At 48.4% G+C, this 25,159-nt stretch overlaps 1 protein-coding gene across 1 annotated transcript in view; it reads left to right on the forward strand.

The window, feature by feature from the left end:
* Nucleotides 1-25,159, forward strand: part of LOC307091457 (CUB and sushi domain-containing protein 3-like) — a gene marked incomplete at both ends in the record, with an annotated part of 210,064 nt that overhangs the window by 159,025 nt on the left and 25,880 nt on the right. Inside the window, 9 exon segments of the mRNA XM_079758444.1 lie at nt 1,512-1,657; nt 2,532-2,612; nt 5,621-5,734; nt 11,702-11,890; nt 12,591-12,749; nt 16,130-16,318; nt 19,321-19,506; nt 22,658-22,852; nt 23,825-23,998. Of these exon segments, the coding sequence (XP_079614570.1) occupies nt 1,512-1,657; nt 2,532-2,612; nt 5,621-5,734; nt 11,702-11,890; nt 12,591-12,749; nt 16,130-16,318; nt 19,321-19,506; nt 22,658-22,852; nt 23,825-23,998 (1,433 nt within the window).

Consider the following 25,159-nt stretch of genomic DNA (forward strand, 5'->3'; position numbering starts at 1 on the left):
GTGCTTCCGTGTATGTGTTGCTGCCTTTGCGTTGACGTGTGGTGTGTGTGCGTCATTGTGTGTGTGTGTAGTGTGTCTGCATGTGTGTGCATTTCCGTGTATGTTTGTGCGCATGTGCTAGCTTGCGGTGTATATATGCGTTGGCGTTGGCACATGCGCATTTGAGTAACTCGAGTAACTGGCGCGACAGGCCTGCTTATAGTAGTAAGATATTAGCTGTGCAGAAACGTAAATGCGGGAGGTTTGCTGTGAGTGATGACGTGTGAGTGATATTTTCCCAGCACACACAACCCTTTTAGGACATTCTCTCGGTGTGCAAATGTGGCAATTACAGATAATGGAGGCGGACAAATGCAGCTTAGTGCACAGCTTATTTGCCTATGGCGATCAAAGAGGAAGGCGAGGACTCTTTCATATAGGGGCTCTTGTTCACGCCTCAGCCCTGTGCCTTGGCCAGTAATGTCAAGCTGTATATACAAGGGCTTTATGGGGTAAGTGCGTCCTATGCTAGGCAGCACTTTTCAAGCTGTGCCCACGTCGGGTTGCGTTATGTCTCGCCCCTCGTGGGCAGACTCCATTCAATTCTTGGAAATCAACATGTGGGATTCCCTGAAGGCTGTGTGGTTTCTGTTGGTAAATAGCTAACCTGTATTCTTTTAATGCATATCATTATTTTTTACTCTTTACCCTTATTGTTAATTTTACGTCAGACTATGTGAGAGGCAAAGCAAGCCTTTCTTTATTTTCCTGCTGTCTCTTGGGCTAACATGAACTAATATTCATATTGATAAAAAAGGGATATTTGATTGCTTTGATTCGTGTCCAAAATGAGGTCTGATATTCTCACTGAATATCGTTCAGAGGCTGATATGACCCCCGGTGTTCCTTGATCTCCACTAAATAACTGAGTAAGTGACATTAGGCAAGATTGTTTCTAATGTCTCTCTCTCTCTCTCTCGCTCTCTCTCTCTCTCTTTCTCTCTCTCTCTCTCTCTCTCTCTCTCTCTCTCTCTCTCTCTCTCTCTCTCTCTCTCTCTCTCTCTGTCTCTCTGCTTCTCTCTCTCTCTCTGCTTCTTCTTCTCTCTCTCGCTCTCTCTCTCTCTGTCTCTGTCTCTCTCTCTCTGCTTCTCTCTCTCTCTCTCTGTCTCTCTCTCTGCTTCTCTCTCTCTCTCCCGCTCTCTCTCTCTCTCTGCTTCTCTCTCTCTCTCTGCTTCTCTCTCTCTCTCTGCTTCTCTCACTCTCTCTCTGTCTCTGTCTCTCTCTCTCTGCTTCTCTCTCTCTCTCTACTTCTCTCTCTCTCTCTGTCTCTCTCTGTCTCTCTGCTTCTCTCTTTCTCTCTCTCTCTCTCTCTCTGCTTCTCTCTCTCTCTCTCTGCTTCTCTCTCTCTCTCTGCTTCTCTCTCTCTCTGTCTCTGTCTCTCTGCTTGTCTCTCTCTCTCTCTCTCTCTCCCTCTCTCTCTCTCTCTCTCTGCTTCTCTCTCTCTCTCTGCTTCTCTCTCTCTCTCTCTGCAGGGACGGCCCTGACCAGGCCTCTCCCCAGATTGGCCAGTTCAGTGGGAACTCTGCCCAAGAGGGTGTGTCCACCACCGCCAACCAGGTCCTCATCAAGTTCCACAGCGACTTCAGCACCAGCGGCTTCTTCGTGCTGTGTTACCATGGTAACTCCCTCCCACTCCCCGCCCCTCACCCTCCCTTCTTCCCCTCCCTCACTCCTGCAAAAATAACTACAGGCACGCACACACACGCATACACACACACACACAGAAACACACACACACACAGAAACACACACACACACACACACACACACACACACACACACACACACACACAGAAACATACACACCCTCCCCATCCCCATCATGGCATCGGCAAATTGCGATAATGGCAGTTATTCATTTGATCCCCGCGCCCAAACCGTGGCCTCCTGCGGGGATGAGTGGGTGCTAATGGTGAACGCGGGGCGGACAAGAAACTCTTCAGTCGCCCATTCACTTCCTGTTTACTTTGGTTTTCGCCTTTCTTTCACCCCCCCCCCCTCGGTTTCCCTCTGCCGCATTGTGCTATTTTTTCCGTTATTTATCTCGTCTGAGCCGTTATTCCGCTCCTTATCCTGTCGGCCTGCGCTCCTCTCCCCTCTAATGATGAATGATGAATAGCTTCCGATGGCCGTTCTCTGGCCGTGCTATTAAAGGAGGGATTGGAGGAGGGGGGAGGGGGGGAAGAGAGGGCAGCAGCATCACTGATGAATGATTAAAGAGTACCTGATAGTGGTTAAATTACCAATGATCCTTTAATTACCCCGCGGCCGTAATAGACGGCAATTTATGGTCTAATCTAGTTCTAGTCTGACGGGCAGGGTGGGTAAGAATGGGGCCGAGGGGGGAAATGAATTCACAGATACACACAACACGCTCACACAGCCGGTACGGTCCGGTCACACCGTCTCTCGTGCACACTCACAGGCGATGTGGCCTGATTGCCATGTCTCTCACCCGTGCCTTCTTTCTCCTTATTCGTCTTTCCCCACAGCGTACCAGCTGAGAATATGTCAGCCGCCGGCGCCTGTGGTCAACGCCAACATCCTGGCGGACAACGAGGAGTTTGAAATAGGTTTGTCACGCTGTTGTTTCGTTGTTCTTTGGTGTCGGGATCAAAGATATGATGGCGGAATCGAGCACAGTATATATGGCATGCGATTTAACTTCCAGTCGTGGTTTGTGTGATGGACAATTAGAAAAACTAGACACAAGTTTAACACAACACCAAAAGATGTAACAAAGATCCGCTCGAAATTAAAGTTATACATTCCAATTAAGAAAATAGCAAATCTTACATACATTTTCAACTTAGTATTTACAATGTATTCAATCACAGTAGCATGGTAGTAGCAAAATAAGTAAATAAGCACGAAACTTATTTTTCCTTTGTCAGCCTTCTGTGATTGACTCCTAATCATGTTACGAGGAAGTGCAAGCTACACCAATCAGCGAGGTTGGGGGTTGCGGGGGATTGAGACCCCACCCCTACGATCAGGGGTGTATCCGGGGGGGGGGGGGGGGGGCGTTTATTAGCTGACTTTGAGATGTATATCGGGGACACAGGAAATGTGGCAGGAATTGGGAGCGCGAGCGCCCATCCACGCTAGATAAAGGGACGCGAGCGCCCACCCGCCAGAGATAAAAAAGAGACGCGAGATGAAATGGCCGCGAAGGCACGCGCCCACGAAGCTGTGGTGAGCCTGCGGCCAACAGAGCCACCATCTCAACCCAGCCCCGGCGGAGAGCAGCTCTGCGCCCGGAGCGGAGGAGGTCACTCAGGATAGCGCTAATGTGAAATATAACTGTGTTCTGTCGGTATAAATTATATAGTCTGCAAAGTATGACGCAGGCAGATGTATTATTGAACGTTGATTTGACATCGTTGCGGATATGACAGTGTGCATTCTGTCGCTCTAAAACAAACAAACTACAGCAAACGTCTCCTCAGACAATCGTTCACATTCAACGATAGGATGTACGGTAGAACTCGGCAAAATAAGTGTTGTTGTTCGGACTTTGTGGTGTTGTGTCGGACGCACAACACCACAAGTGCAGAGAGCATTTCTTAACTGCTAGATTCCTAATTATTTGTTCTTTCGCATATATATGTATTTTGTTTTTTTGCATTTATTATAAGTAGTATCATAGTCTACTTATCTACTAAATAATGTAAGCCTTTACCGGAGCCGTTCTGTCTGGGGTGTATTCTCTGCTTAACATTGCGTCGCTTATAGTTCTGTTCGTAACTGACAGGTCTACGTGACTTGATAAATACATCTTTTAACTGCAAGACTCAGTTTGAGATTACACAAATGTCTTCTCTAAACCAACCTAAAATGAGTCAGCATATTGCACCTGCACAAAAAAGAGAAAGAAAATACATCAAAAGAAGATTAAAGCGCACCACACCACACGCTGTCATGCTCAGATGGGTAAATAGACAGAGCTGGCTTGGGGGTGTTGTCACTGGGGCGCCCCTCGCACGCAGAAAGGCACGGGTGTAACATCGAAGCACTGGTAGACACAGAGTAGTCACAATTATCGGTTTTAGCCCTTACATAAGTGAAGCATCAAAGCAGTTGTAGACACACTGTAGTCAAACCATCACAGTTTGTAGCCCTTGTAGGCTTGTAGCCTCAAAGCACTGTAGACACACGGTACTCGCACTGTCACAGGTTTTAGCCCTCACACGGGTGTAGACTCATCGGTCGAGGTGAGGTAACAGGTCGCAGGTGAGGTAACAGGTCACAGGTGTTACCCCGAGCAGGGCTGGCGCACACGGTATATCAATATTCCTTTTTTGACATTGTTCTGAGGCGATAGTCCATGTGATTACTTGAAACATCCCTTCTGTGATGTGTGATGTATTATACGTTGTTAGATCCTGTTTTTAGATCCTCACTGATCCAATGTGTAGTTCTTTGAAGTTGGTCGACTGATACTGATGTTTTTGTTTCTAGAAGTAAGCCGTCTTTCACCTCACCGTGATTGTGTATTCATGCCTTTGTAAATCCGAGTTGTCGTTCCATTTACAGCTGTTCTGTCTCTTTGAAGGGGAGTGACAGTATTATATATTCATTGGGCCACATGCTCACAACAGTCACCTTCGTCTGCCTGTTCACCCACTTCTTACACATGCACATCCTCACACGCACACGCACACAAACAAACACACACCCACACAAATGTTCTTTGTTTACATTGCGTTGTGTTGCTGTGTGTCCAGTTTCAGCCCTGTCACTCCATTTCGTTCTCTCCTTCCTCCGACTCTCTCTCCGCTCCTCCTCTCCTCGGCCCACGAGGGTGTTTTGATCACGTCGGGCGGACTCTGCTCAACCCTGTCCCTTCCATAATACATTGTGTGTTGCTTTAGAGATATGGCTAATGAGGTCTCTGCAGAGGAGGGGGGCTGCTGTGATGGCTGAGCCGGGCTTGGTAGTTTTGTTGGACGACGGCAGTGCCTAGCCAGCGTCTGGTCTTTTGAGTGGGAAGTGTTGTTGCATGCCTATGCTGGTGTGTGTCCGTCGCTGGCCTGTGACTGTCCAGATGCCCGCAGCTGTCCACAAGCTTTATAGAGTCTTATTAATGCAGTGCTTATGCTAACTATGGGAATAGAATTCCAAATTGGAAAACATTGAGATCATTGTAGAGTCGTATTGTAAACGTTTTTATACTGATTATGCCATAACTAACATAATCTCTTTTTGTGTTTGTGTTTGTGTTTGTGTGTGTGTCTGTTTGGCCTGTTTGTGCCGGTGTTTCTGTGTGTGTGTGTGTGTGTGTGTGTGTGTGTGTGTGTGTGTGTGTGTGTGTGTGTGTGTGCTTGCATGTGATTGCGATTGCATGTGTGTGTGTGTGGCTGTGTTTGCGTGTGTGTACGTGTGTATGTGTGTGCCTTTTGTGTGTGTGTGTGTGTGTGTGTGTGTGATTGCATGCCTGTGCCTCTGCGCATGTGTGTGTTTGCGCCTGCGTGTGTGTGTGTGTGCCTTCCTGTGTGTGTGTGTGTGTGTGTGTACGCCTGTGTGTTTGCGCCTGTGCATGTGTGCCTGCGCATCTGCGCGTGTCTGAATGTTCTCACAGGGGACATTATCCGCTACTCGTGCCTGCCCGGGTTCACGCTGGTGGGCAGTGAGATTCTGACCTGCCGGCTCGGAGAGAGGCTGCAGATGGATGGACCTCCGCCCGTCTGCCAAGGTTGGCCTCCATGCATATATATATATGTGTGTGTGGGTGTGTGTGTCGTTGTGCGTTTGTGTGTGTGTGTGTGTGTGTGTGTGTGTCTATGTGAGAGAGAGAAAGTAAGTCAATGTTTGTGTAGACATATTAGGTTCCCACCCCCTCCTCCCACTCACTCACTCACTCGGACACACACACACACACACACACACACACACAGACACAGACACAGACACACACACACACACACCATAAGCACCTGTCTGTGTGTTTCTTGGCACGCGTAGACGCGCATGTGTCCGAAGCCAATCTGTCGTGGTTGGTCACTGGTAGCCGCGGCGCCCATTCTCGATGCATCATTTACCAGACCGCGAGCGGGCTCCAAGCAGGCACGCCTTCGGGGCCCCGCGATCAGGGCCCCTCACACCCGGGCCCAATAAGCCAGACTCTCAGGACCCTCCCGAAGGAAGCTGGGTTTTGTTTGAGTAGTTCTTCGTTTTTTTTTTTCATTTGTAATGACGGTGCATCACTTATTCCCGAGTTTGTTGTGAAAAGTTAACGCGGCGGTTGTCATGTTGTCCTTCGATCAGGCCCTTTTATCACTGACCGCTCAATACCCTCGCCGCGTTTATTGTTCGTGTTCAAGGTTTGCTTATCTTCCCTTTTTGTTGTTGGCTGTTGTTTGTCTGCTCTGATGAGGAACAAGGCAAAAAAAAGAAAGAACGACGACGACAATGCTGAAAAATAGTTGCATACTCATTATGCTTATTGTGTTAGTTTGTTATTATTACAAACGTCAATCTGCGGAAGGGTACTCAAGGCCAGCTGTGCAGGTTTAAACCCTTATTTTGATCAGAGACTTCACACGTCACTAAAAGTAGTGTACAAACAAACGATGTTCCTTCTATTCAATAAATCCACCGCCTTGAATATGAATGTTTTTAAAAGGCTCCAAATAACGTCTAATATATTAAGGCAATGTGATGTGACATTGGCAGCTCTCCATTCTGTCGTGTGCTCAGGGAGAGATTTAATAAAATCGCAGGTGAATAAAATGTGTCAGCTGGAGCATTATAATTGGCAGTACAGTTAATCTTCACCTTGGCCAATCTCCCTTTGAATTACCAGCTGTATTGTAGGTTTTGTGTGTCTCACAGTATTTCAACATGACATTTAGAGACGGCTCTTGAAAGCCGGTAGGGGTAGGGGGCTTGTTTCTGAGAGAGGGGGACCCTAAGGGTAGGACTTTGAGCCGTTTAGTGGTAATAACGGCTGGTAATGTGCGTTCTCACGACGTATTTAATATCCCAGAGGATCCATCATACCGTTGATGTTTTTGTTCTAAATACGCAATCTTTAAAGAAGTACGGAGCCCTCTCGGAAGCCCTTTTACATTTACATTTTGATTTAATAAGCAAACTCGACAAGCTGGTTCGCCCACTCGGTGGGCTCGGGTGAAGAACCCATTTCCATTTTTCCCTCTGGATTTAACTGACAGGTTGGTAGGATTTGCTCCTCTGATTATTTTAAAAGGCTTCATTGTGATTCCATCGATCAACCGATTGGCTATTGACCAAAGTCTATGGAAGATTATTCACACGGCCGCGGTTGCGATGTTATTTTCACTTTCAGACACAGGCACACGGCTCCGTTCACGCGGGCACTCATATCGGCACTTTCGGATGAAGATAAACCTAATCTGGGCTGAGTGGCTTCACACGCGTGTGGATGGGCTGCTCTAGCCCGGTGTGATATGTAGCAGCGCGGGGAAGGCGCCACTGAAGTTGTTAATAGGATTTCCGCTCGGATCGAGGTGGATTTCTGTGCTCAGCGTTAGGCACCGCTTCGACATTGTTAGGACTATTTTAGAAATATACCCCCGGCAGTTTCAAGGATCACTTTGTGCTATTGTTCAATTTTTTTCTCTTTTGCTATTGATATTTTTTGCCTCATCTCCAGCAAACAGAATTGCTTACCAAAGGGCCTAAGGTCTTCCTTTTCCCGCTGCATTATTCCACAGCATCTACGGTTAGCCTGTAAAGCAAATTGTTGACTGGAGAAAATACGTTTCTCTCCACTTAATTCCCACCTTTTGTTTTTCATTAGCTCCTCCGTTTCGTGCAGGTAATTGTGTCTCATGCTTGCGTGATAATACCGTGGCCTTGCATGCTAGCAAACACTCACACACACGTGAGCACACACATACACATGCACACACATGCAATGATGCACACACATAAACATACGCAAACACAAACACACGTGCATGCACAAACGGGTGAACACACACATGTGCACGCACGCACACACACACACACACACACACACACACACACACACACACACACACACACACACACACACACACACACACACACACACACACACCTTTTCAAGGATTACTTTACAAAAGCTAAAGCGATCCATGGATGTTAAGGAACAATTCCCCCCGGGTAGCTGCCCGATCTTGTTTTGCTGCCCACTCATCCGTGTTGCCCCACCAGCCTACCTCCTTCTCAGTACCTACCACGCCCCCCAGCCTCGCTGCGATCCCTCAACTCATCCGTTTTTCTGCCTCCTCTCACTGTAACCTCGCTGTTCACGATAAACGCGCACAATCAGAAGAAAAGGTGGCTTTGGATTAAGGTTAGAGCCTCCGCTAAGCAGAATGCCAATTGGCTGACGCGGTTGTGGTTGGGCCCTCCCCTGTTGCCGCGTCGCGGTGGCAGACTCTGTAGCGCGAGCCTTTTTGATCCCGTTTTTCCCGCCTCACTTCTAGTTTAAAGAACCTTTTTTTTTTCTCTTTGAAAAGCCACAAGAAACGGAATGCCAAGTGGAATGCTTGCATTACGGTGGTTAAGTTGAAGCATACGCTGTGATGGTGGTGATGATTATCAACCATATGAAGGTGTTATGAGTATATTATGTTACAATATATGTGTATAGTTGTATATGTGTGTATATATATATAGGAATATATATGAATTTATACTATATATGTATATATAGTGTGTGTGTGTGTGTGTGTGTGTGTGTGTGTGTGTGTGTGTGTGTGTGTGTGTGTGTGTGTGTGTATATATATATAGCACAGTAGTTATGGAGCCAAAATATTGTTTGGTGCCTTCACTTGAAACTAAAATCTAGGGCTACTGTTATACCATATATATATATATGTGTTTGTGTGTGTGTGTGTGTGTGTGTGTGTGTGTTTGTGGGTGGGTGGGTGTCTGTGTGGGTGCGCATTCTTACATTGAAAGAGCTATTGACATGTCCATGGCCAAGTATTGAAGGGCGATAGTTGTAATAATATAGATCATAGTGTGTGTGTGTGTGTGTGTGTGTGTGTGTGTGTGTGTGTGTGTGTGTGTGTGTGTGTGTGTATATGTATATACACACACAACAGTTGCTCCCTTGGATTGTCAGTTTCAACATGAAGTCACCCAACAACATTTGGGCTCCACAACCACTGTGCTTTACAATCTCCATCACATGAGTACACATACGGCGTTGCTCGTGCCTGGATCCTCAAAGACGTTGAAAGATCCCCTAAAGCCCTTTTTAAACCGCCAGCCTCATGCCTCGCAGTAAGTCGCAGCTTGTTTTCCTGCAACACTGTATTATTCAAGATTATGGCGCCACTGTGTCAACGCAAGTTAAACACTGGCATCCACCGTGCATATTTAGCTCTCGGAGAGCCCTTTGTCACATCATTTTAGTGCCCCATTCTGAGTCAAATTTGTACATTATGTGTCAAGTGTGTTGACTCATGCGGTATTAAAACCCCCCCAGCGGCATAATACTGCAGAGCATTAAAGGCGCAATCTGGTCAGTGTGTGTACCACACTCAGAGTCGCTCGGCAGCGCAGCCTTCAGACACACTCTGAAAGGACCAGCGGAGGAGACGTGGCCGTTTCATTATCTCTGACGCACTCGGCACGAACCGGAACGAGACGCTGATGAATTTGGCGGCAAAAGCACAATGGAACTGATAAAACACAGCGGGGGGCGGCATGTATCCCAGGAGGTAACCGGGAGATTGCTACTTCGTTCCCCGCCGAGTGTCGAGGTGTCCCTGAGTGAGACACCTCATCCTAGCTGCTCCCGACGAGCTGGTTGTCGCCCTACACGGTTGAATGGTGAACCCTTCATGTGTGCATGAATGGGTGAATGTTAGGCAATATTGTAAAGCATTGTTTTCTAACCAGAGTGGCCACTGCTTAGAAAAGCGCTGTATAAATGCAGTCCATTTACCATTTACAGCGGCAGGCCGTCATTTATAACCCTGTCGTGGACCGAGAGCGAGGGAAGGATATTCTTCTGCGATCAGACAATTCGCAATGAAATAATTTACAATAGCTTCGGCTAAGTGCATCGACTTCGGGGGAGGGGAATCAAATTATGTTCTTTTGCGGGATAGCTGTTTCACCGTGAAGGTCGTGACACCGCTGGATCGATCGGACATGACACAAGTACCCGTGTGTGAGAGAGAAGCGTTGTATTAGGTTGCGCTTCTCATCGCCTCAAGGAGTGTAACGGTCTATTTAGATAAATGAGGGGGGACAAAGGTGCACTTCGGTGCGTGTGAGCTCGCTTGACTTTTCTCTAAAAAAGTTCCCCGGACACACCGATGGCAGCGCTAATTCATCAAGGCATTAGCAACATTGTCACTGAGGCATTGTACTTGCTAGCATGATTATTGCTAATGACTAGCTAATCTATAAAGTTCTAATTAAATGCCTGTTTCTTTCGCTGAGTGGGTCGCTGGTGGTGGTGGTGGTGGTGGTGGTGGTGCTTGTAGTTTGGCAGCAGAATGAAGTCCTAGTGCTTATACAGGTCACCTCCCCTCGGTGCTTCAAAGATATGCATGTGGGAGAACTTACCCCACATGCATACGCTCTCCCTCCCTGTTCGGGGGGAACAAGCTAAATATTCAAGCCGTGCCCGTCTCAGAGGTGCTAGTTAAGAAGGCTGACCCTGCCCCTATTCCCTCATCCCCAGGGAGAAATGGAAATCCTCTTCTCCAGGGATTAACAAACCGTGTTCAAACCACATTCCCACGTCATTCCAGTGGCCATTAAGTCGTTTTTTTCCTAGTCGTTTGCAACCCAGCCCACATCGATACACTCTCGGCATAGTGTTTTCTTTAACCTTTTCTAGGTGTCATGTTTGTTAAGAAGGACTCCTTCCTTTTCTCCGATCACGACTTGAACAGAAAGGCGAGACAAGAACCTATCTTTGATCATTATCCACGGCGTGCCACGGAGATGAGAAGCACTACTCACAGATCACGGGCAAACATGCTCCAGACGCTAAACCCTGTATTCCACAAGGACACACAATCTCTCGCTTATTTATACATTGTTTTGTACAAAGTTACCTGTCACGCACGCCTCGGAAGGATCGCTTGATTGATGGATATCAGGGGATCGTCGTGACAACCGCAGACGGAGCAGTTTAGCCTTGAGGGGCGATAGGAGTTGGGCTGGAATGTAATTGTTTCAGGACTAGTTATTTCAATAAAATCCCCCAAACTCGCTCTGGGCCCCCTTTTGTCATTTCTTTTCCCTTCTCTAGATGAGTTCTCCCCGCTCTCCCTCTCTCCCTCTCTCTCGCTCGCGTTCTGCCCTCCATAACCCATCCCTCATCCCCACCCTCATGTTCCCCCCGTTCTCTGCTTCATCACCTCTGTCTCTCACCTACCCTGTACATCTTCCCCTGTGTCATCTCTCTTCCTCCTCTCCGCTCATCTCTCTTTCTCCCCTCTCTCTCTCGCTCACCGACCCCCCTCCCCACCCCGTTTTCCTTCTTTTTTTTTTACATGATTGCCTCCTTCAACCGTCCTTGCACTCTTCCCTCTCTCCATTTATTTATTTATTCATGTATTTATTTATTGATGTATTTGCTTTGCCTTGCTTGTGTTTTCTCGGCCATCACTCTCACCCTCCTCCTCTGCTCTTCCTCCTCTTCTTCTTCTCCAAACACCAGTCCAGTGCCCGGCTCACGAGGTCCGCTTCGACTCCACGGGAGTCATCCTGAGCCCCGGGTTCCCTGACAGCTATCCCAACCTCCAGATGTGCTCCTGGCTCATCAACGTGGAGAAGGGCTACAACATCACGCTGCACTTTGAACTCTTCCAGACGGAGAAGGAGTTTGACATCCTGGAGGTCTTTGACGGTGCGTTCAGCCGGGAGACGCCCTGAGCCTGCTGGAGAGAGGGAGGGAGGGAGGGAGGGGGGGGGGGGGGTGGAGGGAGGGAGGGAGGGAGGGGGGGAGGAAGGGAGGGAGGGAGGGAGGGAGAGGGGGGGAGGAAGGGAGGGAGGGAGGGAGAGGGGGGGAGGAAGGGAGGGAGGGGGAAGGAGGGGGTGTTTCTTTTTCCGAGAGTACTTTTGAAGGGGTTCTTTCTCTAAGGGCCCGTCAAAACGATGTATTATATTTTTCTGCTGCAAGGGGCTTCGGATTCAGGTTGTTTTGGTGAAAGAAAATTATTAAAAAGGAAATACAGAGTCGGTTTCTTGGCACTTCCTCGGTTGGCATCGCATCTGATACTTTCTTTCCTTTCTGGAAACGGTTCCAGAGAAATTTCGTTTTTAGAGCTAAATGATAGATTTCATCAACTGATATTTTCAGCTCAAAAGGGAAAAGCCGATCCACCTATCCTTCTCAAAGACCCTTTTATATCCCAGCATCCTCATATCAGCGCATCGGGGGAATCCACAGCAGTTGCCAAGTGCAGCTTTTCCTTTTCCATGCCAAGATTTGGAAATCCTTCATGCGAACGGCCTTTTTCTTTCTGCTTGTGTGTGTGTCTGTGTGTCTTTCTGTGTTGATGTGTCTGTGTGTGCGTATTGTGTCTGTTCCCGTGGGGAATCGTCAGGCCCCAACATCAACAGCCAGAGCCTGGCGTCCCTGAGCGGGGACGTGGACACGCCCTTTAACCTCACCACCTCGGGCCACCAACTGCTACTGCGCTGGGCGTCCGACCACGGCACCAACCGACGCGGCTTCCGCATCAGATACGTGGGTGAGTATCAAAGTATGTATCCTGGTCACAATCTTTTCCCTCTTTTCTATTTTCACGTTTTTTGAAAAATGTCAGTTTGTCTTTAATTTTTCTGTGGCTGTCTTTTTTTCACACTTGAGGAAGGGGGAGAAAAGGGGTCGAAGGTCGTGGCACGGGGCGGATGCACGTGGGGGAGGCGTAGGAGTCGTTGTGTTATGTCTAAGGCTTACGTTATTCGGGTGAGGCTCTTTATGTCGGATGGGGCCTTTGGAGGCTGAGCTGTATTTGGTTAAAATGCTAGATGGGAGATTATAATGCCATTCATATTGCTTTTATTCATCTCAAGATTAAGGCCATTATATTCTAACGAAAATTTACTTTTTCCACAACTCTTTTAATGTTATTTCAGAGTTCTTTCAGAGACAACATTATGGCTCGAAAATGTATTTTGGATCTGGCTCTGTGTATATAAAATTCAAAAACAGGGAGAAAGTTAGTAAAAAGTTACGTGACAATTGCGACTGTATCGTTACAAGCGTCTCTGGCACATATCCCTCGACTTTTTTCATCATTCAGAAAGTGCACACACTTTGGCTGTGTGTTCCACTCTCTCTCTCTCGCTCTTTCTCCCTCTGTTGACGTGGTCTCTCAACCGTGTGGATCTCTATGTCTCTGTCTGTCTGCTTGAAGTGGGCTGGGACAGTTGAGTGACAGAGTACAGATCATACTTTTTTTTGCACTTTACTTTAACCTAATTGGTATCTGTTTGTTCCACTGTGCAAATAATTCTGTACTCTGTTCAATACTTTCCAGCCTGTGTGTGTGTGTGTGTGTGTGTGTGTGTGTGTGTGTGTGTGTGTGTGTGTGTGTGTGTGTGTGTGTGTGTGTGTGTGTGTGTGTGTGTGTGTGTGTGTGTGCGCGCATGATGGTTGGTTTAAGCAGCCCCAACTAGTCCGAGCCAGACTGATTGGACTCTGGGTTAAACCAACCATTATCCACAAACACATTCATTCTTTACTCATAATTTCCATTTACAGTACATCATTAAGGGCGCTTTCACACCAATAGTTCGGTTGATTAGATACATTGTTACACTTTTACCCTGGTGCTGTTTGTGTTTACACTGCGATATTTAATCATAGAGGATTCAAAAGTGTGTAAACACTAAGTCGTGATTTGGTTCTAAAAGTTTGTCTGAAGTTACGTCAACGTGTCAGAAAAAACACAGAAACCTTTATTGCCTTGCTCTTGCAATATAAAAACATGAACATTTAAAAAAAAAAAACTTAAATAGTCTCGAGAAGCCTGGATGTTAAGCTGGAGTGGTGTCGTTTATCGGGATTTTAGACCAATATGCACACCATGAGCATCACATTCAGCTTGAACACCGATCCAGACATCACAGGTGCATCTCAAACAACAATGGATTCTTGTAATACAAAGCCATCCAGCTGCGCTGCCTAGGTACATTTACGGTTACATATAGGGCATTTAGCCGGCGCTTTTATCCAAAGCGACTTACAAACAGGTAGACTGTATTTAGGTTTGTTTCCTGTAGTTGGATCACATTATCACCTGAAATGAAACTGAAACTTAGAAGCGGGCAAAGTCCCCCGTTTTCAAATCGATTGTTTGGCACTCACCAGAGTTCGATTGAGCGGTCAACACACCAAACAAACAGCACCACCAGGGGGAAACGTTCTGTGTTTGAATTAAACGGATTAAACGGAACCGAGCAGCTCCGGTGTGAAAACAGCCCAACAGTATGTGCATGCGGGTTTTTATTTAAAGGTTGTTGTTCTTTTTTGCCTCATTCCGGGAAAAGGTTGTTGACTTGGTAATTGGCTCTAAAGCAAGCAGTGCAAAAACAGAGCAACTTAGGGGATCCTCTCCCCTTCGGAGAGCGTGCATACTAATGCACCAAAACAAAAGGAGCCTCCATCCTTTATGTGTTGACTCGCCATAATATTTAAACCGACCAGGGCTCTGTCGTGAGGGGTAGTCGACGTGATGGGGTTTGTTAGCGAATCCCTGCTCTCTCCGGCTGACTTAATTCACTTGGGCAGGGAGACGACCTTAGCATTGAACTTGGGGTGTTCCTCTGTGACCTAAACGCCTGCACTCATGTCCAGTCATGCTGATACTAAAATAACTTTTGATGGAATTTATGTACGCTGTGTCACCACCTCTCCCCCGGCGCTGTATAGTGCATGGGTCCTGAATCTGTTGGCGTGCGTGCGTGCGTGCGTGCGTGCGTACGTACTTACATTGAAAGGAAGAGCTATTGACGTTTATGTGTCTATGGCCAAGTGTTGAATCGCGATAGCTGTCACAATATAGATGTAGCATCGATAGTGTTTCTCTTACATACATCAAGAAGTTCTCCTCCTACCCTATAGGATTGTGTGTACGTTCCTGGTAAAGAGATTGATTGTATATGAATAGAAAGTGAGTCTGAGTGGGCGGACAGGCGGTGATCATTTCAGACACATGGAGACCAAGATCCGTAAGATTTGCAGTAAAGAATCAAAGCAATGACTAACACCTACTGTTCCCATATGGCGTTCAGCCGTTAGCTGTTTGCTATCTACGCTGTATTTTTTACTATCGCAAATTGTACTTTAACGCGAGACCCCGATCTCGATTTTAACTCTCCCATTGTCCAAGAGTGCCGGTTAAAATGAATGTGCGGTAGCGCTCCCAGATATTGTGCATGCTTTACATTGGGCTTGTTTAACGCTTTCTCTCCGTTCTCCTTTTGCTCCCCTGTGATCCTCACACATCCATACTTTTCCTACATCTCTGCGCCAATTTCTCCCCACTCTATCATTCCCTCCAATCCTTTAACTTCTATCATTCGTCCATCCATCCATCCAATCTCATCCATCTATCCATATGTCTCACCCACTCATCCTTCCATCCCCCCTCTCTCACTCATCTATTCATCGGTACATCTCATTCCTCCATACGTCCCCCTGATCTCTTTCACCCCTCTCATCCCTCCCTCCATCTAACTATCCCTCCCTCCATCTTACTATCCCTCTCTCCCTCCCTCTCTCCCCCCCCTCCCCCCCCCTCCATCTAACTATCCATCTCGCCCCTCTCAACCCTCTCTCCCTCCCTCCCTTCATCCATGCATTTCATCCCTCCCTCCATCTCACTCTCCCTCCATCCCTCCCTCCCTCCCTCCCTCCCTCCCTCCTTCCCTCCCTTCTTCCCTCCATCTAACTATCCATCTCTCCCCTCTCATCCCTCTCTCCCTCCCTCCCTTCATCCATGCATTTCATCCCTCCCTCCATCTTACTCTCCCTCCCTCCATCTAACTATCCATCTCTCCCCTCTCATCCCTCTCTCCCTCCCTTCCTCCATCCATGCATTTAATCCCTCCCCCCCCCCCCCCCCCCTTTCTGCAGCCATGTACTGCAGCACCCCCGACTCCCCGCAGCAGGGCTTCGTGGTGAGCCAGACGGGGGGCCACCTGAACAGCGTGGTGCGCTGGGCCTGCGACCGCGGCTACAAGCTGATCGGGAAGGCCTCGGCCGTGTGCCGGAGCACCCCGTACAACTACTACGCCTGGGACAGCCCCGTGCCCGCCTGCCAAGGTGAGGCACCCGCGGCGCCCTCCTTTCAAATGAAATCAGCCTTAATTAGTATTACCTTTAATTAAGCTAAAATGTCACATGTAAATGTAACTGTAAATTATTCATTTGTATTCATTATATACTGTTTATATATTTGTGTTCGCAGTTTACTCGATATTCAATTAAATTCATCCCACACACAAACGCACACACACACACACACACACACACACACACACACACACACACACACACACACACACAGCCTTCAATCAGACACGTAAACACAGAAAACCAAATCACAACTAAGAAAACAAACACGACTTAATTATCGCATTAACATTTTAAAGAAGACGCTTGTGAACTTAGACCCCCTGAGCCGTAACTAGACCGTCACGTAGATCTCCGCGAGCACAGTAGTGCGGTTCACTTTCAACACACAACCACTGGATCGCACAACAACGAAACAAATAGAACGTGTTCATTGCTTCGAACATCTCCAACCCCATTGCTTTATTACTTCCCACTGTGCGAGCTCAACACTTGGCATGCAACACAGCCTACTTGTACAGATGATTATGAAGGGGCTCAGTGGGAGTGCACGTCTGGTATTGTAAGCAGACGCTACTGAATGATTGGCTAGCCGGCGCCCTGTCAGGTGGAAAGGAAAGTGAAATCAATCAACCTCCCCCCCACCATCTTTTCCATCCCGTCCACTCCTTGAAATGAGTCTGGCTAACTAACCATTAGCATGTGGCGTCTGTATTCCTGTTGGGTTTCACTCGGCTGATTAGCTTTGCGATGGCACGTGTGTGCGCACCGTGTGAGCTTACATGCTCTCCCACCCCGGGGGCCAATGCCAGCAGCTGTTGAACTTCCAGGGGCTTTTGGTTTGCCTGGGCCGGGGCGAGAAACCCATTCTTCTGATTCAATTATTTAAAAGGCTTAAATCCTTTGATACAGCTTGTTTTGCAAATTGGACATTGGTGTTGAGGTTAAACGTGAAATAAAATGGACAAATCTACGTGAGACTTGATCGCGATTTGATTTGGAACTATATTGGGAACTATATGTCGACTGTCAGTATCTTGATGTGGAAGGTTGCCTTACGGCAGTGATCAACTCCCCTCTTCTTCATCGAGAGACTAATATTAAACTGATGAACTGATAGCAATAATTTTAATGAAAAAGGCATCTGAACTAGAGCTTTCCCGCTGTGCGAGTTGGCTATGCGTTAATTGGAATAAGGGCCTAATAATGACATATCCATGTTGATGTGCATTATAATATGGGCTGCCTTAGCACAGGTCATTACCAGGTGAATAAACATGTTAAGCGCTGAATCTATATGTGTAGGTTAATGAATCTCAAGAACTGGAATGTGCAGGAGGTTTTGATTGCACGTATGATACACGCCTCTGCGTGAGCAATGCGCTGTTGTTCTGTCAGCTAATTAGCAAGTGTGCTGATGCGTTTACCGAATAGCATGTGTTTATTGTGTGGACTGCCTGAAGCAGCCAAACAGAGGTGAAGGCAACTCCCTCCCTCCCTCCCCACCGGCAATCTTAATTCGCCAAAGGTCACGGGATCGAGCGCTCACCGAGTTCCTGAAAACTTACTGAACGCTCTCTCTCCCACGCTCGTGTTTTTGTTGTTATCTTAGAATCATTACACCGCAGACCCTCTGTTCCTCTGAGATGGGAAGTATTCGTAAATCATTATTCCATCATCTTTTAAGGCTCCTCAAGGATTGGCGGAATAGGGTGTGTGTGTGTGTGTGTGTGTGTGTGTGTGTGTGTGTGTGTGTGTGTGTGTGTGTACGCCTGTATGTGTGTGTGTGAGTGTATGTGTGTGCCGGTGTGCAAGTGTGTGTGTGTGTGTGTGTGTTCCCGTTTGCATGTGACTGTGTGTGTGCCGGTTTGTGTGTGTGTGTGTGTGTGTACGCACGCCTGTATGTGTGTGTGTGTGTGTGTGTGTGTGTGTGTACGCACGCCTGTATGTGTGTATGTCTGTGTGTGTGTGCCGGTGTGTGCATGCCAGTGTGCGTGCGTGGTTGTGTACGCCCCAGTGTTCCTGTGTGTGTGTGTGTGTGTGTGTGTACCGGTGGGGTGGTACGAATCTGCGCTGTGGCGTCACGGTGCTGGCATTATGAGGGATGAGGCCGGCGTCCCCCACCGGGCCCCCCTGCCCTGACGTGCACGTGGCCCGGGCTGGTCCGGGGCTCTGAGCCCGCCTGAGGGGAGGAAAGCCTGCGTTGGGCCGGGCGGCGCAGGCTAACACTGGGGGCACGCCGACCACCGGCCAGCCCCCCTGCACCATGACAAGGTGGCTGGAGGAAACGAATGAGTGTACTATGAACCCTCTGTGTGTGTGTGTGTGTGTGTGTGTGTGTGTGTGTGTGTGTGTGTGTGTGTGCGTGCGCTTTATGTGGTGTGTCACGTGTGTGTGCACTGTGCCCCCCTTGGTGTCTGTGTGTTTGTGTGTGTCTGTGTGTGCGTCGTATGTAACGTGTGTTTGCTCTGTTGCATTTGTGTGTGTTTGTGTGCTATGTCCCCCATGCTGTGTGTGTGTGTTTTTGTGTTTGCACAATCTCCCCCCATGGTGGCTTTGTGTGTGTGTGTCTGTGTGGGTCGCATGTCATGTGTGTGTGCTCCATGTGGAATGTGTGTGCACTGGCCCCCATGCTGTGGGTGTGTGTTTGTGTGTGCGCCATCGCAATCTCCCGCATGGTGTCTGTGTGTGTGTGTGCTCTACGACGTGTTTGTGTGTGTGTGTTATTTGTGGTGTCATCACAATCTCCCGCATGCTGTCTGTGGGTGTGTGTGTGTGTGTGTGTGTGTGTGTGTGTGCTCTACAACATGTTTGTGTTGTGTGTGTGTGTGTGTGTCTGTCTGTGTGTGTTATTTGTGTTGTCTTCACAATCTCCCGCATGGTGTCTGTGTGTGTGTGTGTGCTCTACGTCGTGTTTGTGTGTGTGGCTGTGTGTGCGTGTCCCCCCCCCCCCCCCGTGCCGCGCCGTGCAGCGGTCTCCTGCGGGCCGCCCGTTGCCCCGGCCGACGGCGGCGTTCTGGCGACGGACTACTCGGTGGCCACGCGGGTGACCTACTTCTGCGGCAGCGGATACCGCCTCTCCTCCAAGGAGCTGACCACCACCACCTGCCAGCCCGACGGCACCTGGAGCAACCACAACAAGACCCCCCGCTGCACCGGTGAGGACGGGCCCGGGGCGGACCAACGGGCAACGGAGGGGGGGAGGGGGAATGGTGGGAAAACAAATGGTTCAGAGAGGGGTCGGGGGGTGGGAGAGAGAGAGGGAGAGGGAGAGAGAGGGAGAGATAGACAGAGTGAGAGTTAGAGTTAGAGAGAGAGGGAGAGGGAGAGAGAGGGAGAGAGAGAGAGAGAGAGGGAGAGGGAGGGAGGGAGAGAGAGGGAGAGGGAGATAGAGAGAGAGGGAGAGACAGACAGAGAGAGGGAGAGAGATAGAGTTAGAGAGAGAGAGAAAGAGAGAGTTAGAGTTAGAAATAGAGAGGGAGAGAGTGAGAGAGAGAGTGAGAGTTAGAGAGAGTGAGAGTGAGTGAGAGAGAGAGAGGGAGAGTTAGAGAGAGAGAGAGACAGAGAAAGAGAGAGAGAGAAAGATAGACAGAGTAAGAGTTAGAGCTAGAGAGAGGGAGAGAGAGAGACAGAGAGAAAGAGTGAGAGTTAGAGAGAGAGAAAGATAGACAGAGTGAGAGTTAGAGCTAGAGAGAGGGAGAGTTAGAGCTAGAGAGAGGGAGAGAGAGAGAGAGCGAGAGAGAGACAGAGAGAGAGCGAGAGCTTGAGGAATAGTGTTGGAGACCAAAGCTTAAGAGATGGCTAGACAGAGGAGTGTTGGAGAGAGTTGGACACCATTGCTTAAGAGAGGGGTGGAGGGAGCATGGAGCTCTAAGTAGGGCAGTCCTGCTTTATTCATTTAGCTCCTTTTTAAGCTTAAAGCGACACAGGGCGTCACAGGAGGGATGCACCTGTCCACAGGGAAGGGGCAAAGAACAGGTGGAGCATCCCCCTCTGGTCTTGGGGTCTGGCGGAGGAAAGGCATACAAAAGCACCTGGTCAGGGGATCTTAGGGGGAGGGGGGAGTTGTACCTTCTGCGGTATGAGTCGGGGCGAGGTCCTGGTAAATATCATCAGTGTTATTAATCAACCCCCCGTGGTCCACTGGCAGCCTGCGGAGCGACGCCGGGACAAGGCTGGTGTGGCAGCGGTACCAGGACCTGTGTCCGTACTGGCAGGCTCGCTGCAGTGTTTAGGACCGGCTGTGATCTGCCTCAGGCCGCTTGACTTAAGCCTGCAAACAAAGCATTACAATAATCCAGGTGTGAGCAAATAAAGCGTTTGATTCAAAGTCGTCAGTTGGAGTGGGATTAGATAGACCCGTCTGCACATTGACAGTATTCCTTAGTCGGAAGAAGTGTGTTTAGCAGCGCAGTTTAGCGGCTCGGATGCTGGACTCTCAGTCAAAGGGTACTGGGTTCAATGTACAGTCTACATTTACGTTAACGTCTAGGGTGTTTAGCGGTCACTTTTTTCCAAAGCGGCTGACATTTGTCAGAAGAAAGAGAAACCACAATATAATGCTGTTGGTACAGTAAGAATTGTCATAGAAACAAGTGCCAAGCCCCTACAATTAGCTTAACCCATTCCTCGTACACAACAAAGATAGCTAGGATAAGACGCTAGAAGATGCTAAGTACTATTTTTAAGTGGCCAGGATGTACAACATGCAATAAGTGTGTAACAGGGGTGTTTTTAGGAGAGTAAGGGAGGGGGGGGGGGGGGGGGAGAGGACGCTATTGAAGTGAGTCTTGAGTCTATTGCAGAAGCTGCAGAGCGATCCTGTGGTCCTGACATCAGCAGTGAGCTTGTTCCACCATTACGGTGCCTAAACAGAGAAGAGGTGTGACTTTATTGTTTGTTTTTAACTCATCCAGCTGAGTTAGTTTACCAGTCCACCTGTTGGTGTCCTTGAGCAAGACTCCTAACCCCTACCACGACATTGTTTGCAAAAGCACATGGCTGTCAATTCAATGGAATTCTCTTTGGATACAAGCGTCTGTTATGTGACCAAACCGTAAATAGCCAGGGGGAGAGTGTCAGAGGGAGAGGGGGGAGATGGAGATAGAAATGCAGTGTGAAGAGGCAGACGAGCAAACACAAGATACTTTATAACACTGGAAGGGAGGGAGGGAGGGAGGGAGGGGGAGAGAGAGGGAGAGACATGGTAACTGAAGAGGCATGAATTCGAACACAGGCCAAACAAGAGAATTACAAATATAATAATACAATTCTATTTGTAGTGAGATAGACCGAGAGAGAGACAGAGAGAGCGATAGATACAGAGATAGAGACAAAGAGCTGGAGAGAAAGAGAGACAAAGAAAGACAGAGATAGAGAGGAAGGGAGAGAGACAAAGAAAGACATAGATACAGAGACAGAGAGAGAGATAGAGAGAGACAGTGTTCCAGAAACAGAGAGACAGACAGAGAAAGAGAGAGACAGAGTACCAGAGAGAGAGAGGGAGAAATCCAAACATTCAAATGCAATTCTATTTCTAGAAAGAGAGAGCAGTATGGTGTATGTAGTACCACTATTTGCAACCAGGAGGGGGGGGCAAGGATGACAAAGCACAACGGGAGCTCTCGATGCACGGGTGGGAGAGAGAGAGAGAGAGAGAGAGGGGGATAAACCGGGGTGTCCGTGACCGGTGAGCGAGGGTAATGATGGTTTTGGTGGCAGAGCGGACTGAAGCGATAAAAAAACAAAAAAAAACAGGAGCGCGATAACTAAGAACAAAGGCTGAGGGGAGAGGAAATGTACTGTAAAACGTGGCTGTGTGACAGTAGCGGCCCCCCTAAGCTGTCTCCGTCGGGCGGGTGGGGGGGGAGTGACAGCCACAGTGACAAGTGGTTAACCAAAGCCCTGGTTCTTGAAGGGAGGGGGGCGCGCTACACCCCGCTGTCTCCCACTGTACGCTCCCTCTAACGCTTAAGGAGAAATATACATTCCGCTCCCGGCTCTCATCTGCCTTTCAAGCGTTCGCTTAATCATCAAGACGATTTTGTTGTGGGGGGAAAGTCGTGCTCAGCCAGCTTGGGAAGGAAGCCGGGCTGGCGTTTAATTTTTAATGTGCGGATTAGCTCCCAACCGCTCATTGCGGGGAATAAATTGTCAGGATGTGATCAGCGTGTGTGCAGATTGGGTGAGGGAGATATAAAACGGGGAAGAATAACAGCTTTAATTAGCGAAGTGTGTGTGTGTGTCTCCCCCGAATGGATGTCATTGATGCGTTTTATCTTTTTCGTTTTCGTTTGTGCGTTCTTCCAGTAATGACGTGCCCGAGCCTCAGCTCGTTCTCATTGGACCACGGGAAATGGAAGATCGTCAACGGTTCGCACTACGAGTACGGCACCAAAATCATATTCACCTGCAACCCCGGATACTACCGCCTTGGTCCCGCCCACATCCAGTGCCAGGCCAATGGGGCGTGGAGCTGGAAGAACGAGAGGCCGCGGTGTCGCAGTGAGTTGTCTTTAAGCGCTTTTCTCTTTTCTTAAGAAAGCACCCTGAGATTATATGTGAATAGACCTCTTATTGATCAACCGAGATTGCAGTGTTTATTTTACTTTTCTCGACCTCCTGATGAGCACACATTAAGACTGGCGTGACAAACAAAGACAAATCAAAGCCCCTTTCTGTGACTTGTGTTGCATTGGCAGCATCATTGTATTCGGACACGTCACTTGAATGCGCAGCACCCTTACAAAAGCACTGAAATACAGCGAAATTATACAGTGTGTTCATGCGCACACACACACGGACACACAAAGAGTCACACACAGTCTCACAGTGTCACACGCGCACACACAAAGAACAAATCAATTTTTCATTTGGAAAAGGAGGTCTTTGAATCATTCATTCTGCCCTTGTCACAGAGTCTGTTCTGCGACCGGATTTGGTCTGATTTGAAAATATATATAACATTTTCTAACACGCATCCAACCGAATGGCCTGTATACAGTACATTACGTACCATTTCTAGACCAAAAAGGCTGCATAATGACAGATGACTTTCCATTACGGGCGGAACCGAGAATCCCCCCCTTAGTCACGGGCTGGTTCTGACGCATGTGTTCTTTACGGTGGTTTGGTAAATAAAAGCTTTGTCATGTCGCACACACATCGCCACGGAGACGACTCTTCCCAGGGCGCTTAACCGCCCAATAGCCCACTTAATAGTGAGGGGACAATGCAGCGGGCGTGATAAAAAAACCATCTTGACAAAGGGAAAATACCGCCATCATTACACGCCCACTCCCCCTCCAGTATGAACTAGCACCGGCCCCCGATTGCGTTGCGTAAGCTATCGAACCCACGTCCTTGTTGACTGTTTCTGTTTATTTTTCATGGCGATGGTTTTATTCTCTCTCTCGCCCCCCCCCGCCCCCTCTTACACACACACACACACACACACACACACACACCTTGTCACAGTCATCTCGTGCGGAGACCTCCCCACGCCGCCCAACGGAAAGAAGATCGGCACGCAGAACACCTTCGGCGCCTCGGCCATCTTCAGCTGCAGCCTGGGCTCCGTCCTCACCGGCTCCGCCGTCAGGGAGTGCCTTCTGTCGGGGCTGTGGAGCGGCATGGAGACTCTCTGTCTGGGTGAGCATGGGGAATGGTAAATGGTTAATGGACTGCATAATACAGCGCTTTACCAACCAGTTGCCGCTCAAAGCACCTTTACAATATTGCCTCACGTTCAGCCGTTCACACGCTCATTCACACACCGGCGGCGGAGTCGGCCACGCAGGGCGACAGCCGGCTCGTCGGGAGCGGTTGGGTTTAGGTGCCCTGCTCAGGGACACCTCGACACAAGGACGAGCGAGGGATCGTAACTAGCAACCTTCCGGTTACCAGCCAACCGGCTCTACCTCCTGAGCCACATGCCGCCGATGTTTAGGAAGCCCCCCCCCCCCCCCCCCCCCCCCTCCATCCAGTACCAGTCCCAGGTCCCAGTGCAGCCACCCGCCCCCAGACTTGCCCCAGTGAGGTCAGCGGTCACCAGCAGATTGGACGCGGTGCAATTTGTCCATTCCAGCCCACATCACCGGGGCCGTCCCGGGTGGGTTTTAGAGGGGAGATGGGACCGCGGGTTGGCAGTTATAATTGGTTCTCTTGCTATGTGTGGGCTGTGACTTTGGGAAGTGTTACGGTCTGTGCCAATGGCGTCTGTCTGGGGCTGCCCGTGGACTGCAGTGGTGCATTCCACCTATTTGGCACAATGGGAGAATACTAAAAATGGGAGAATACTGAGCACTTGTGAGTGCCCAGAGGATGGCAGCTAGGCTTTTTATAAAAGCGTAAAACGTTTTGCTGTATTGCGATAAATGATAAGCTGGATTTATAATGCAAGGCCAGACGTTGGTGCGCGGCGACTGGTTCGGATTGCATTCCGTGTGGCTCCGCGGTTGGATCACTATCTTGCTGTCAATACAATCGCTTACGATACAGTTCCCTTTAGTATCCACATCGGTCAGTAAGTATGGATTGTGCCTGCTTTCAAATTCAAGCTAACTAGCAGTAGAACTAAGGCTCAATACTTTGCATTTTAATTTGGAGCACGATTAAGCATTGTTTACTGTAATGAAAAAATATATAATATGTATAAAATATAATTTTTTTTAACCCTAACCCTAAAAATGTTTGTATAATAAATAGTTCTTAAATAAAAATATAATAAAAAAAATATATAATATATATAATTATTTTTTAATAAAAATATATATTATAATAAGGTTGTTTTTTTTCATTTTTTTTTAACTT

This window comes from Pollachius pollachius (assembly GCF_949987615.1).
Source record: "Pollachius pollachius genome assembly, chromosome: 1".
NCBI classification, from domain to species: Eukaryota; Metazoa; Chordata; class Actinopteri; order Gadiformes; family Gadidae; genus Pollachius; species Pollachius pollachius.